Genomic DNA, 15,641 nt, shown 5'->3' on the forward strand with positions numbered 1-15,641 from the left:
CACAAAGTGAGTCCATGAAAAGTTATTATGTGGCTTGTTAAGCACATTTGTACTCCTGAATTTATTTAGGCTTGACATAAAGGGATTGAGTACTTATTGACTCAAGATATTTCAGCTTTTCATTTTAATTAATTTGAAGAAAAAAAATGTAAAAACATAATTCCACATTATAGGGTATTGTGTGTGTAGGCCAATGACACTAAATCTGAATTGAATCCATTTTAAATTCAGGCTGTAAGAACAAAACCTGGAAAAAGTCAAGGGGTATGAACATATAGGTGATAGTTTCTATACCAGAGCAGCCAACCTTGAATGTTTATGAGTACCCCCGGCCCCGCAACGGCACGCGCCACCCACACTGCTCAAATAATTGTTTTGCCTAATAGTGACGGCTGCCTCAATAAGATCAGTAGGCTACTTATGGGTACATAGAATTTAACTTCTTTGGGATAGGGGGTGGTATTTTGACGTCCGGATGAAAAGCGTGCCCAAAGTAAACTGCCTGCTACTCAGGTCCAGAAGCTAGGATATGCATATAATTGGTAGATTTGGATAGAACACTCTAAAGTTTCTAAAACTGTTAAAATAATGTCTGTGAGTATAACAGAACTGAAATGGCAGGCGAAACCCTGAGGACAAACCATCCCCCCCAAAAACATTCATCCTACCACTGATTTCAATGGCTGGCACTTTTATAATTGGGTGAAATCGTGCCCGATTGCAGTTCCTAGGGCTTCCACTAGATGTCAACAGTCTTTAGAAAGAGTTTCAGGCTGGTTTTTGGAAAAATGCGCCAGAAATTGTAGGTTTTCTAGGTGGCTCCCATTTTGGCTGTAGTGTTTCCAAGGGCGTGAATGAGAGCGCGTTCTTTGGTATTTTTCTCCGGTAAAGACAATAACGATTTTCCGTCTTAAATTGTATCGTTTATTTGCGTATTAGGGTACCTAAGGTTTGATTATGAACGTTGATTGACTTGTTTAGATAAGTTTATTGGTAACGTTTGGGATTCATTTTCTATGCATTTTGAAGGAGGGAAACCGAGTGGATTATTGACTGAAGCGCGCCAGCTAAACTGAGTTATGGATATAAAGAAGGACTTTATTGAACAAAAGGACCATTTGTAATGTAACTGGGACCTTTTGGAGTGCCAACAGAAGAAGATCTTCAAAGGTAAGGCATATATTATATCGCTATTTCTGACTTTCGTGTCACAACTCCCTGGTTGAAAATGATTTGTTATGCACTTGTGTGCTGGGCGCTGTCCTCAGACAATCGCATGGTTTGCTTTCGCCGTAAAGCCTTTTTGAAATCTGACACGGCGGCTGGATTAACAACAAGTTAAGCTTTATTTTGATGTATTGCACTTGTGATTTCATGAAAGTTTAATTTGAATTTGGCGCTCTGCAATTTCACCGGAAGTTTTCGAAACGCTAGCGTCCCACTAATCCGCAAGAAGTTAAGTGTACAATTTGGGCTCTCCCTAGAATTTTCTGACAAGGTGGTGCTGATGTAGCCCTAAAGTTGGATAGGTGGGAGGTCCGGAGGGGGTCAGACAACTTCCCCCTCCCTTCTTAGGGATAGGTGTCCCATCAACGGGACAGTTGTAAATCATGCAGCGCCTTGTCACGATCGCAGATTTTAGAGAAACAACAAGTGTCGGTACATATAAGTGTCTTATATCAGCTGAAAGCTTAAATTATTTTTAATATAACTGCACTGTCCAATGTACAGTAGCTATTACTGCAAAAAAATGCCATGCTATTGTTTGAGGAGAGCTCCTAACAAAACACTTTCACCGCGATAGGTTTGATAAATTCACCTCAGAAGGTGAAATGTGTACTTACATTCTGGAATCTTGCTTTGATTTATCGTCCAAAGGGTCCCAGAGATAACATGAAGTGTAATTTTGTTAGATACAATCCTTTTTCATATTCAAAAAAGGTCCATATAGCATGCACGATCGATTTTGTATTTCCACTCGTTTTGCAAAGAATGAAATTTGCAAAGAAAGGAATCTGTGAAAATCTAACCCTAAACGTTGTTTCAACCAGTCAAATCACATTCGTATGTATTCCTCAGAGATCCTAGAATGTAACCAGACTTCACTATATCATTAGGGGTGTAGTATATCCTATAGGAACCCATATTTGGTCAGAGAGCGACACCTTCATGGCACGCCGATGACGCGGGCGGTCTTCATTTGAATGACTAACTTTGTCAAATAAGCACCAAAGGGGGTCAAACAACGCTAGCTAGATAGCCAGTGAGCTGGGCTTACGGGAGTATCCGGAAACCCTGTATCTGTCGTAAAATGTAGCTACGAACCTTGCGCGACAGCATGCCTCATCATTTTGGACAAATATTCTAAGAATATTCAGAGTTATGAAAACTGGTTGTTTTGCAAACTTATATGGCTACTAATACTAAATCAAAGTCCAAGTATACAAATTTGACAATATTCTTGCAGAAAAATGTGATATGAATGCAAATGTCTCCTTCACGATTTGCCCAAATGTACCTGGGTGACTTCACACTAAATGTCATGTAATTCGCTCATACTTCAAGTTATCCGTCTGAAACTTTGCACATACACTACTGCAATCGTGTGGACACCATTGGAATTACAACCAGAGTGATGGCTATAATTGGGACCTTTCTGTTGCATTTCAAAGATGGTGGTAGAAGAAAAACTGATGTTTTTTTCTTTGCATTTTCTTCTACCAGATCTATTGTGTTATATTCTTCTACATTCACATTTTCACAAACTTCAAAGTGTTTCCTTTCAAATGGTACCAATAATATGCATATTCTTGCTTCAGGGTGTGAGCTACAGGCAGTTAGACTTGGGTATGTCATTTTAGGTGAAAATTGAAAAAAAGGGGTCTATCCCTAAAAATATGTATTATATGTTAAATTCTACCTAGAATTTTCTGACAAGGAGGTGCTGATGTAGGCCTAAAGTTGGGTAGGGGGGAGGTCCGGAGGGGGTCAGACAACTTCCCCCTCCGGAAGTTGAAGTATTTTGAAGTTTTGAAAACCTCTGCCATTTCCTGAAACCTATAGTCTTAACTGATATCAAACAATGTAGTCAACAGAGAAGTCTTGTTTGATCCTAAATTAGAGGTGGTCTCAATGACCCTGACATTTTTCTAGGATAAATTTAGGGCTGATGATTATTCTAATGGGTGTCTATGTGGATACTAGTCTAATGAAAATGTAAACTGCCTTCTTAGTTCAATTACTGGATGCAATGTAGTAGTGTAGCTTATCGTGGGCTATTTGGAATGCAATACAACTGAACTAGGCCTATATGAGCTCGTTTCAGATCTCTATCCTCATCCATCAAGTTAGGTCTGACTACTAGGCTACCATTCATTCAACATGTCTTGTTGTCATTGGTGAACAGACTTACCATTAGCAGCCTAGTGTTGACATACAGCTATATGAAGAGGACAGATAAAGAACTGATTAATTAACATAGGCCTACTAATCTTTAACGGTCAAACATAACTTTGAAGGAAGGTATTAGCGGAACAGCTCTCTGCCATGTCTGTTTCCATCCACACAGCGACGGCACTGAACTACCGCAACATGTTTCCTTAATCGTCGATGCGCTTGTGCCTACTACCGTTGCAGAGATCACAGCATGTGCAGGCAAGAAAGTGTTTCTCTCTCACATCAGTGGTATCAATGGCCGAAGTGGAGCACTGCCATCCAGCTCGAGGGAGGAATATAGTACTATGACTACGGGGGCGGGCCGAAGCTGAGAGCTAAAGATTTTTCCTCCTTGCCCAAGTCCTCTGATTGGCTCAGCTCCAACTTCAGATGGTGGAGTTAAAAACCACAATGTGCCAATTAAACATTTCATTTTTTGTATTTTAGGTTCGTTTTTCATACCAGCGTACTTTGACCTCAAATTGCGTGCATGGTACATAAAATGAGTGCAGGTTGACAGGTCTGATATATGCCGATTCAAACATTTATCTGCAGCAGCATGCCAGTCCCTTTAATTATTTAAAAAGGGCCAGACAAGCTGTACAGAAAGACACCATTCATGTCATGTCATGGCTGGGCCAAGACCATTACAGCGACACCGCTTTAACTGCTCAACAACAGCCCTTAAGGGGTCAAAACTATGAGGAGAGACTATGGCCCCTCCCAGGGAGGGAACTGACTGAGTCTCACTGTGTTGTGTTCTGCAAGGGTCCAGGACTGGGCCAGTACTACCTACCTTCTTGCCCCCGGAGGAGTTTCTCTCAGGTTTAGCAGACTCTCCCTTCTCCTTGCTAGAGGACTTTGACCTCTTGGTCTTCTCTTTGTCAGCCGAGACCGGGGAGTCTGAGGAGGGACTGGCGCTATTGCTGTGTTTGTTGGAGGAATCTGGGAGAGAAGCAGAAGAATAACCAACCATGAATATTGATCATATCCATGTTGAAAAGTATGTTTTATTCTGTATTCTTAGGCAGAGAGGTTTGCTTATTATGTACATGGAGATAGCTTACTGGTTCCATTTTCATCTTTTCTGCGTTTGGATTCTAGGCTCATCTCACGGTCAGTGGTCATATGATCCTAAAAAAAGATGGGAAATAATTAAGGACAATGAATCAATCTCACCAGTCTTGACAATCTATGCAAAACTAATGTCAGAATTCCTCTGAAGTATTTGGCTGTTAGCTATAGAACTTATCGAATGATGATAGATATGGGACCTGTATAAAATCAGTTTAGAACATTCAGTTCCACATGGAGCCCAGTGTCTCTCAATGCAACATGGCCTGTAAAATACTCACTCTCTTCCTGTCCTTTCTGTCTTTGTCTTCGGTCTTCTCTTTGGAACGGCCCCGGGCATTCTCAGACTCTTTCTTGTCTGTCTCCCTCTCTCTGCTCTTGGACCGTGCGACCGAATTGTAGTTGATGTGGTGCTGTAAGGAATTAGATTACAACAGACAGACCAAAATAAATGATTATTTTTACGTTTCGTGGCATTCTGTCCACTTACAGGAGGATACTTTGAAATGTGTGTGCTGAAATCAGCCGTTTTTCTCAGTGTGTGCCTATTACCATGCCATTAACCTGACAACATAACCCCATATTCCCGGGCGCACCCTGTAAACTGTACTAGGTGCTGCTGATCATATGAATGAACCCGCTAAGTGGCTCTGACAGTTAGTTCCTACAGGAAAATCACTAGGAAACATTCAAAGATAAAACATTAAACATAGAAACATACAGAAATATAGAACGGCTAAATAAACAGGACTAAAAACAAATAGGAAGAAAAAGAGATTCAAGAGCAGAGAATGCTGGGGCCAAAGCAAGCACACAATGGGATCCTGATGGATCTAACAAGTGATCGTGTCATGTGTCCAAAAGCAGTCCCTTTCTGAGTGTAAGTCACCGATCCACAGTGCATCTTACCACTGCAGAAGTTCTAGTAAAATAGAACATCAGGAACATTTCCAAGATTGTAGTATGAAAGTTGAAGACTATCCCTAACCACGTGGTCAGAGGTGCAGTAAGGTCCATCATCCTCAGTATTCAGACCCCAAACACTTCCCTCCTCGACAACAACGGAGTCACCAGTGACTGTAGCTCAGTCCAGAGAGCATAGATATCATGCGGGAGATCAAAATATCACAGACTAGTACAGGACACAGACAGCAGAGCAATGCTGCTGTCTAACTCAATAAGAGTTTAACAAGCCAACCTTGTACCTGCTGTATGAATTATTCACCTGGCGTAGCCATTACAGCATCTCTAGCTCAGTCTGCAGGGAGAGCATCTAGACAGAGGAATAACTGAACTATGGCATTGGCTACTGATTTGAGAGGAACCCAATGAATATGGACTCGGGCTTATAGGGGTTTTGGTGGTGAAAAGGAATGGCAGGCTACGGTCTTAAAACAAGCCTAAAAAACCTAGAGCTTAATAAAGACTTCAAGTGTTTTGCTTTAAAGGAATATCAGAAATCAATATGGAATAGAGGCGGGTGGGTGAACGGGTGTGTCTGACTGCGAGACAGAGGTCTGTAGTGTGGGCTCAACAGAGGATTACCCCTCTTCTTCTCATAGTGTTTTCACAGCACATCACATGCATAGCTAATGAGTCTCCAGCCGGGCAGGCATAAGGGACGGCCTCAGAAAGTGATCACAGACAAGAGGAAGAAATGCCGCCTGCTTAAAATTCTGCCCTTTCGCCTTCTCTTCCCCCCGGTGGCACAATCAGCACTTTTTCACAACAGTCTGCTGTACTGGACAAGGACTTTAATCTTTCCCATGACTCCGAGCTCATTAAAACGTAGTGTGTGGGTCTGGCTGCCTGGCACAGAGTGGACTTAAACAGAAAAACTTGACCTAAGGTGACATCTCAAGTTATACTATTCAGCAATGACTTTTTATTTAAGTCTGATTTATTCAGGCAGTCTGCAAAATGGTCAATTCTCCCATTCAATACGTGTGAACTACTGAAGTCCTTCTAACTGACCCCCTCCTCATGGCACTTGGAAAAGGAGAGTGAAGAAGATAACAGTCAAGGTGAATGATAATAGAGAAGTGTTTAGGAGGAGTCCAAACCTTGGATGCAGAGTCCTTGGGTTCGTTGCTATTGTCCTGTAGGAATGAATGGAGACAGATGAGCTGGGGAGTTGTCAGACAGCAGGACAGGAGGAGAAGTGTGTGTGTGTGTGTGTGGGGGCTGGACAGACCGTCACACTTCTTTCCCTTTGACCTTCAAGGACTAATGCTTTCACAAGGTTATTAACAGAGAGGAGAGTTCATAATAGCCTTAACAAGGGTCATCTCATAGCCTTTACATTAAATTTGAAAAACACTGACAAGTGAGATGAAAATAGTGTCTGATTACTTTCTATAAAAAAATTGTCTGGAATTAAATGAAGCCTCTGAGGCTTGAAGAACAGCTGGTATTTTACTTTGTTTGTAGTGCATGTGGTGTAAACTAACAAAACAACTGAACTGTGTATGTATGTGTCTGGCTAAATTAATTACATTTCGTATGTGCTCTGCTCTCCTACGTTTTAACACTGTTGTTGTCACTTACAGTTGAGAATGGATAAGACACAGGGAGGAGCCTATCTCTCTGGTGGTAGTAAACATTAAGACCTATCACAAGCTTCCAGCGGTTTAGGCAACGCTCCAGCAGATCCAGAAGGCTTCGCCAACACTTTCTCTCTCCCTCTCGCACTCTCTGTAGTAGAAGGCAGGCTTTATTTCCCTTCTGTACTTTTGGCTGGTGTAAAACTGAAGCTCCCGCTCGTCTCTCCTGCTCTCTGTGGGCCTGGGTGCTGCTGGTGCCTGGGGTTCCCACTGCGAGTGTGACAGGGTAGTAGGGGTGTTGAGGGGGGGATTGCTGGTTGTAGGTGGGGAAGGGTTGTGGGGAGGAGGCCAAAGGAACAACTGACTGCGTACACATCTTGAGTGGAAGCGAAGGTACAGACTGAGGCTGCATGAAGGCTGATTGAACAGATCAGAGCTAACAGTGGGGACGGATGACGTGGCGGCAGCAGCAGCAGCAGGACGGCTCTCTGCCTCTCCTCCTGTAGCAGATAGACTTCCTCTGAAGATACTGTGCCACTGCGGACTCAGCCCAACCCCCGCTGGATTCCCGTAGATTCAGAGGAAAAGAAAAACACTTCACGCCACTTCAAACAAGAAATATTTCAGCTTGCCGGAAAACAGGAGAAAAACTCTTCATTTTGGGTGCTATTTAGAACTGAAAAATACCGATCTTAGAGGGGGGGGGTCTTCTTTTCAGCGAAAAAGGAGCAAGCTCCTGACTTGGAAGGCATTTTACTTGAGGGAAAAATAGTGCTCTCAAAAAGAGAAAAAAGGGTAGGGACTATAGAAATGCATAAAAACTCCTCTCGCACTTTTACTGCTTTCATTCACATGAAAATAAATTAATATTTCAATATATACATTTCTCTCTTGGCTAAGTCCTTGATGGTTTTCCCCACTCAGGAAAATATGAAGGAAAAGTCCATGGAATTATTTCCGAACGGTCAGGGTTTAGGAAGGGGATTCCAGACGACGCTCCCATGTGTGAGAACTCTCCTCGGTGATCTTGAGGGACGATGGAACAAGCAACAGTTGGGAACGCTCCGGCAGAAAGGAAGAAACGCGCACAGCCTTCCTCAGGCCATACTAACCTTAACAGAGGAGGAATGGGATGGTGAAGAGTGGGTCTCCAGTTTTCGCCTTTTGTGATCTGGAATAAACAAGAGGATTAAATTCAGTTAGTTCTCATTTCAACAGGCACATTCAAACTAATAGCTCCAATTACCCGTTGACAACGATGACAAAATCAGAAACCGTATGAGAGCAGAGCCCGTGTTGAAGGTTAGGCTGCTTACCCCTCTCAGATTCAGCAGACTCCAATCGGGGAACTGGAGACTTGAGGGATCCGGACATGGCACTCCTGTCTCCTCCCTTCTCTTTGCTCTTAGACTCCTTGGCTCCAGTGTCGCGCTCCCTGGATGGCTCCTTCGGCTCTCCGTTGCCAGCCTTGGCCTTGTTGTCCTCTTTGCTGTTCTTCTCTTCCGCCTTCTGCTTGTCTCGGTCTGCCTTGGGCGTCTTCTCCTTACCCTCGCGTGGCGCCCGCTCCTCCTTGCCGCCTGCTCCTCTCTCGTCCCTCTGCTTTTCCCGCCGGCTCTCCCCCTTCGTCTCTAGAGTGTTGCCTGGAGTCTTCTCCTTCTTCTCTTTTTTCTCCTTCCCACTCTTTTCTTTGTCATCCCTCTCTTTGATGGTTTTGGTGCTGCGAGAGAAACAGAATGGACATGGTTCAGAGTTCAACATGGACAACATGCTACGGATGCACAGATAAGCAAGACTGATTCAACATGCTCATAGAAACCATACAGAGTCAATCTTTAATTCATGTATATAATCATTCAAAACTTCAGATGTCTAGTCTTACGTATTAATGAGCTATAGTTGAGAACCGTAAATAAGTAAATCTAGTTGTTTCCCAGCCACAGTGCTGTGGGCTGGCTTCCATGGCTACCTGTTAGGAGCCCCATTCCCGTTGCTGGTGGTCACTTTGGCCGCTGTGCTGTTGGCTTTGTTCACTGGCTTTGCTGCACCCTGATATTTATCCTTGGCTCGATCTATCAAAATATGAAGCAGCAACAGAATGAAGACAATGGCCCTTTCAATAAAACAACTGTCCCCATACTAAGTAAAACTAGAACACCTGTCATATTGTGTGTGTGACACGTAACCCCAAGTCTATCAGCTCATCTTATGACAGAAGGTCAGATCTCAGTGGAAACATGTTGGATCTCCCCACTCACCGGCGTCCTCACTGACGCCCTCCTCCGTCTTGCTGGCAGGCTTGGTCGTGGTGCCAGGGCCGTTTTGCTGGCTGACAGGGGTGGCGCTCCTCACCGGCTGCTCCTTGTGGTGGAACTCATTCTCAGGAACCATGTGCGCCTTCCTGCCTTTCAACTGGCCAGAATAGCTGCAAGAGGCATGGAGAGTACAACAAGGTACAAGCAGGGTAATCATACAGCATTACACCCCATACACATGCTTACGCACATACCATAGAAACAGAACTCCCACATAGGGACGCAATTACATAATGATGATATCGTTCCACTCACACACACGGGATGTGCATCTCTCCTTACAAGCACGATACACATCTACAGCACCAGTCAAAAGTTTGGACACAGCTACTCATTCAAGGGTTTTTCTTTATTTATACTATTTACTACATTGTAGAATAATACTGCCCTACTAAGCAAAAAGGCAGTAACTGCTCAGTGTGGAACTGAGAAAAATGGCTTTTATTTACCTTGGTTTCACAGTAACATGACCCCCATATTGTGGACAAGGCAGGATACTTGCCCACCTGATTAAGCATGTATTTAATGCAGCAAAAATGACAAAATGAGCAATTACAGCCTTTTTGTTTGGTAGGGCAGAATAGTGAAGATATCAAAATGACACATATGGTATCATGTTTTAACCCAAAAAAGAGTGTAGAATCTAAAATATATTTTGATTTGTTTAAAAGTAGCCACCCTTTGCCTTGATAACAGCTTTCCACACTCTTGGCATTCTCTCAAACAGCTTCACCTGGAATGCTTTTCCAACAGTCTTGAAGGAGTTCCCACATACGCTGAGCACTTGTTGGCTGCTTTTCCTTCATTCTGTGGTCCAACTCATCCCAAACTATTTCAATTGGGTTGAGGTTGGGTGATTGTGGAGGCCAGGTCATCTGATGCAACACTCCATCTCTCCTTCTTGGTCAAATAGCTCTTACACATCCTGGAGGTGTGTTTTGGGTCATTTGTCCTGTTGAAAAACAAATGATAGTCCCACTAAGCACAAACCAGATGGGATGCCGTATTGCTGCAGAATGCTGTGGTAGCCATGCTGGTTAAGTGTCAGAAATCTCAAATTTGGACTCATCACACCAAAGGACAGATTTCCACCGGTCTAATGTCCATTGCTATTGTTTCTTGGCCCAAGCAAGTCTTTTCTTATTATTGGTGTCCTTTAGTAGTGGTTTCTTTCCAGCAATTCAACCATGAAGGCCTGATTCACAGAGTCTCCTCTGAACAGTTGATGTTGAGATGTGTCTGTTACTTGAATTCTATGAAGCATTTATTTGGGCTGCAATTTCTGAGGCTGGTAACTAATGAACTTCTCCTCTGCAGCAGAGGTAACTCTGGGTCTTCCTTTCCAGTGGCGGTCCTCATGAGAGCCGGTTTCATCATAGCGCTTGATGGTTTTTCCGCATTGACTGACCTTCATGTCTTAAAGTAATGTTGGACTGTCGTTTGTCTTTGCTTATTTGAGCTGTTCTTGCCATAATATGGACTTGGTCTTTTACCAAATAGGGCTATCTTCTGTATACCACCCCTACGTTGTCACCACAACTGATTGGCTCAAACGCATTAAGGAAAGAAATAACACAAATTAACTTTTAATAAGGCACACCTGTTAATGAAAAGCATTCCAGGTGACTACCTCATGAAGCTGGTTGAGAAAATGCCAAGAGTGTGCAAAGCTGTCAAGGCAAAGGATGGCTACTTTGAAGAATCTCAAATATGAAATATATTTTGATTTGTTTAACACTTTTTTGGTTACTACATGATTCCATATGTGTTATTCCATAGTGTTGATGTCTTCAGTATTATTCTACAATGAAGAAAATAGTAAAAATAAAGAACAACCCTTGAATGAGTAGGTGTCCAATCTTTTGACTGGGCTCTGATACGATACAGGAACGATACTTTCAGTTTGAAATGATTCGGTGCGATTCGATTTCATTAGTGTAACAAATCGATGCGATTCGATTCAATGCACAAACAACTGTTGCATGAACAAATTCATTTTCCATTCTAAATGAATATCTGATACGGATGGAGCTCAGGAGCTGAGCTGGATTGGTCTGAGCGGCCCTGTGTGTGTGTGTGTGTGAGAGCTGGCAATTTAACCCCCCCCCCTACTTTTTATCTGAAATCCTGATCACCCACTGATGAACTTGTCATATAGAAGATGGAAATGTGTTGTGCTAGTAATATGTCAATATTCATCTTCAGAAATGCGCTATGAAATACAAAGCCAATTCACACAACACAGCTTTGGATTTCACCAGCGTCTCAAATAAGAATGGTTTAGAACTTTACAGAGGAGAGCTACTCTTTTCCTGTTCTGACCAGTGCAGCCCACAAAAATGATTGTCCTTGTTATGAAATTACACCTTCACCATGTACATGTAAAAATGACCAAATGCAGACTGTTTAAAGCAGAACTACCAAAAATACTTATTATGGTGAACATTGTAACTGAAAAGCCCCAATCAGCAGTTAGATGTGCAACCAGCAAGACGTTACTTGTGTCCACTTCGGTAGCCTATACAGCTCTGCCAGTGAAACACAATTTGGTAAAAATGACCCAGCCAACCACACTGGTTGTCCCGCAATAAAGCCTATGATTTAATAATGCGAAAGCCATTTTACAAACATTGAATGCTGAAGGTGCCGCACAGACGTAGCTATGAATATTAGAACAGGGATAGGGTAGGCCTACCTCTCATTGGTAGCTTCTCCCGCACTGTCCCCCTACGCTGCTGATACTCTGTTATTATCTACGCATAGACACTTTAATAACTCTACCTACATGTACATAATTACCTCAATTACCAGTAACCCCTGTATATAGCCCCACTATTGTTATTTACTGCTGCTCTTTAATTATTTGTTATTCTTATCTCTTACTTTTTTGGGGGGGGGGGGATTCTTAAAACTCCTTTGTTGGTTAAGGTCTTGTAAGTTAACAGTTCACTGTAAGGTCTACTACACCTGTTGTATTTGGCGCTTGTGACAAATAATATTTGATTTGACAGTTGTGATCTGACTTGTACCTCTAATCAGTTACATGCATAAAAGTTTGATAGGCTGAAGGACACATCAATTCAGCCAACAGATTAGAGGTATTTTTCAGAATAAGGCAGAACAAAATATTATGAGTAAAAAAAAAGTTAGTGAACCGCCGATTTCGTAATGTTTTAAGAGTTTTTTCTTACCAATGCATGCTTCATTTGGATCAGTTTGGGCTCCTGCGGACTTACGCACTCGCATCTTAAACATTTGAACTGGGGGCCGATGCGTATCGGTGAATCGTTACATCCCAAACACACGGGATCAGTGCCTCTCTGAGTGAGGATTTGCCAGGTACATCCTGTAAAGCTCTGTAGATGATTGTTTGTTTAGCTGTCTGAAGTGCTTTGCAGCAGCACCAGGTGACTGACTGAATCCCAGGCAGACAGGTCGACAGCTAGACTAGGCCTACACCTTAATTAATCAGCCCTCATTACCACACCAGCTCCTTAAGCCCCATCCTCTACAAGACAAAGTACCAAGATCATTTATCTGTTCTCACAACTCTGTTCAGATAATCCACAACAAGTGCTTCCCAACGTAAATAACATCTGGATAAAAATACAACTCAACCTTCCCTAATGATAACTCCTCCAATACCACTTCATCTATACCTCTGCAGTTCTTTTTGCATTGAAAGTACACACCTCCATTTAACACCACCCTTTGTTTGTACTAGCAACAAACTGACAAACCTAACAGCAAAATGTTAGGTAACCGCTTGCCACTTATGCCACACAACAAACTACAACCCCCACAATGCTAGTGAACTGTGCCTGTGCTGCACACAATGCGGCTGGTGGACTCTGTTACCCCATGGCCAAGGCATAGAGGTCTGGCCTCTTCTCCTTCTCCTCCAGACAGATCTTGTGGACACGGCACTCGAGTGCCTGGCCCAGGTTCAGCACTTTGGGGTAGCAGGGCAGGATTTTGGTCAGCACGATCAGGATGTTCCGGATGTGGGTGTACTCCCCCGTCTCCAAGCAGTGGACTGATGCCTAGAGGGCACAGAGGGGAAAGCGAGGAGTGTATTGTAACTGCTGGAGCGGTTACTATTTCCTGCTAGCGTTGTCCGTCACGTTTCTCTTCATTTAAAATATTGAATTCTGAATAATGGTAGTAAATGAATGCGTGTTAATGAGACAAAAATACCAGATTGACTTCTTCAAAAGGCAATGAAACAAAGGGAGGAACTCACTTTAGTCAGCTTGTAGTGCCATTTGTGCACCACATGTCTGAAGTTCTCATAGTCCAGCTGGTCGGCTTTGTTCCCTCCGTCGAAGCCTGTGGCTCTGAAGATGGTCAGGAAGCCTGGGTAGTTACCACACTCCTTGAAGAGGGAACAACAAACAGACAAGATGAAGTGTTAACACTGGTTACATGTGCATTCTACATCTTCCACACTTCAGTGAATATTAGTAATGTCAGTAGATAATGTGGACAACCTCAAATCAACTCCTTGCCCCGACACATTTGTTGATCTGAGAGGATATAGTGTGTAAGATAGAGGTGGTCTCCTCACCTTCTCGTAGACAGCCCGGTCACTGTGCCAGCGGGTCACCGTCTCCAGCATGCAGCACAAGAAGCGTCCGTAGCGCCGCGACTCGTTTTCCGTGCAGCTGGCCACCGTGTAGATGATGTCAGAGAACACCTGCAGAGAGGACCACGTAACACAGCTAGGAGGTCAGGGCGGAGTAACTAAGTGACAAAAATCCCATGGTATAATGACATGTGACAGCCAGAGATAGTAGAGGGCAGAAAGGCAGAAAGCAAGAAAGACAGAGAGAAAGGGAGAAGTCTCACCCGGTCATAGCAGAGCAAGGTGCAGAAGTTGGGGGTCTTCTGCTGGTGCACCAGCTCCACAAAGCGGGCGCAGTACACAGCGTCGATGGCAGAGAAGATACAGCGAGGAAACAGACACAGCTGCAGGAACTTAGTGATGGTCTCATTCTTGGTGGATTCTGAGGGAAAAAAAGGTGTGAGGGAGAGGGAAGGGATTGATAAAATGTGAGAACAGTGAATTAAGACTTACCTTCAACTAACTCGCATGACTCATCTTTAGTGTGACTCAGAGGTAATTCTTCAAACAAGATTTGAGGTTAAACCCACTCTTTTAAAATGTCATTAGCGTAGGTTGTATAGCTGTACAGTGAAATCGTTCATATGACTGACATGTGCTTTAATGAAATGGGAGAGTTGACATCTGCCATTAGCCCAGATCCTCTAAAATAGACTATGGCGCCATTACATCAAACAACTTGTCATGCCCGTTAACTGGGCTAAAACAAACAAGGTGAGGCTGGTTTTCAGTAGCCTCATGGGAGCTGAGGGGGCTTGACTGTGGTGTTACTGTCCCAATAGAGTATTGTCCCCCAATGGGAATAGGCAGCTGGGTACGGGAGGGTCTGCTGGGATTAGTGTTGTGAGGGGCAGTCAGCAGTGTGTGTGTGTGTGTGTGTCAGAGATAGAGGGGGGAGGGAGAGAGAAGGAGAAAAAGAGAGCGAGCGCGATGGTATCTTACTAGCGAGGAGCCAGTTGTCCTTCTCCAGTTTGAGGCGGTGCAGGACCCTCTGGACGTGCTCCAGCTGCTTCTTCTCCTCCTCCTGCAGCTTCTCCTGTAGGGCCGTGCAGCGCTCCTTCTCCTTCTTCTTCTTGTTCATTGGCTACAGATGGACACCATAGACAGACAAGCAGGCTGCTGTTTAGACAGCGTGAACACATGCAGAGAGAAAACACTAATAACAACTTAGAGCTCAAGCACAATACAATTACAGTACTCTTTTACCATTACCCTGCAAGTCAAGTGATAATTGGAGAACATTGCAATTACGCCACAATGAAGTGTATAACTGTGTTTGGAGGGCATTTAGACTAACTGGAAGATGAGAATAGTCTCTTCGTGCTGCAGTTTTGTCTTTTCCTCCTCGCATTGACTTCACTGATAACTACTTTGAGGGAAAATGTACTTGCTACAACTGTAGTATGTGGTTGTCTCACCCTTCTTCAGATGAATGCACTAATTGTCGCTCTGGATAAGAGTCTGCTAAATGACTAAAATGCAGTGGAGTAAAGTACTAATGTCATTTGTACTTTATTACTTATATATTTGACAACTTTTACTTCACTACATTCCTAAAGAAAATGATTTACGTTTTAGTCTGTACATTTTCCCCTGATACCCAAAAGTACTAGTAACAGTACATTTGGAATGCTTAGCAGTACAGGAAATATG

At 43.3% G+C, this 15,641-nt stretch overlaps 1 protein-coding gene across 2 annotated transcripts in view; it reads right to left on the reverse strand.

Moving 5' to 3' along the window:
* The window catches only part of LOC115148997 (THO complex subunit 2), a 70,778-nt gene that overhangs the window by 6,670 nt on the left and 48,467 nt on the right, over window positions 1-15,641 (reverse strand). For both annotated transcript variants that reach the window (XM_029691404.1, XM_029691403.1), the window contains exons 24-36: window positions 14,931-15,072; window positions 14,213-14,370; window positions 13,932-14,060; window positions 13,608-13,739; window positions 13,223-13,407; window positions 9,308-9,474; window positions 9,019-9,121; window positions 8,369-8,769; window positions 8,165-8,223; window positions 6,573-6,608; window positions 4,791-4,922; window positions 4,503-4,569; window positions 4,232-4,380 (exon numbers count right to left, since the gene is read on the reverse strand). In XM_029691404.1, the coding sequence (XP_029547264.1) occupies window positions 4,232-4,380; window positions 4,503-4,569; window positions 4,791-4,922; window positions 6,573-6,608; window positions 8,165-8,223; window positions 8,369-8,769; window positions 9,019-9,121; window positions 9,308-9,474; window positions 13,223-13,407; window positions 13,608-13,739; window positions 13,932-14,060; window positions 14,213-14,370; window positions 14,931-15,072 (1,860 nt within the window). The remainder of the gene's footprint in view (window positions 1-4,231; window positions 4,381-4,502; window positions 4,570-4,790; window positions 4,923-6,572; window positions 6,609-8,164; window positions 8,224-8,368; window positions 8,770-9,018; window positions 9,122-9,307; window positions 9,475-13,222; window positions 13,408-13,607; window positions 13,740-13,931; window positions 14,061-14,212; window positions 14,371-14,930; window positions 15,073-15,641) is intronic.

Source organism: Salmo trutta, chromosome 15 (genome assembly GCF_901001165.1).
Source record: "Salmo trutta chromosome 15, fSalTru1.1, whole genome shotgun sequence".
Classification (NCBI taxonomy): Eukaryota; Metazoa; Chordata; class Actinopteri; order Salmoniformes; family Salmonidae; genus Salmo; species Salmo trutta.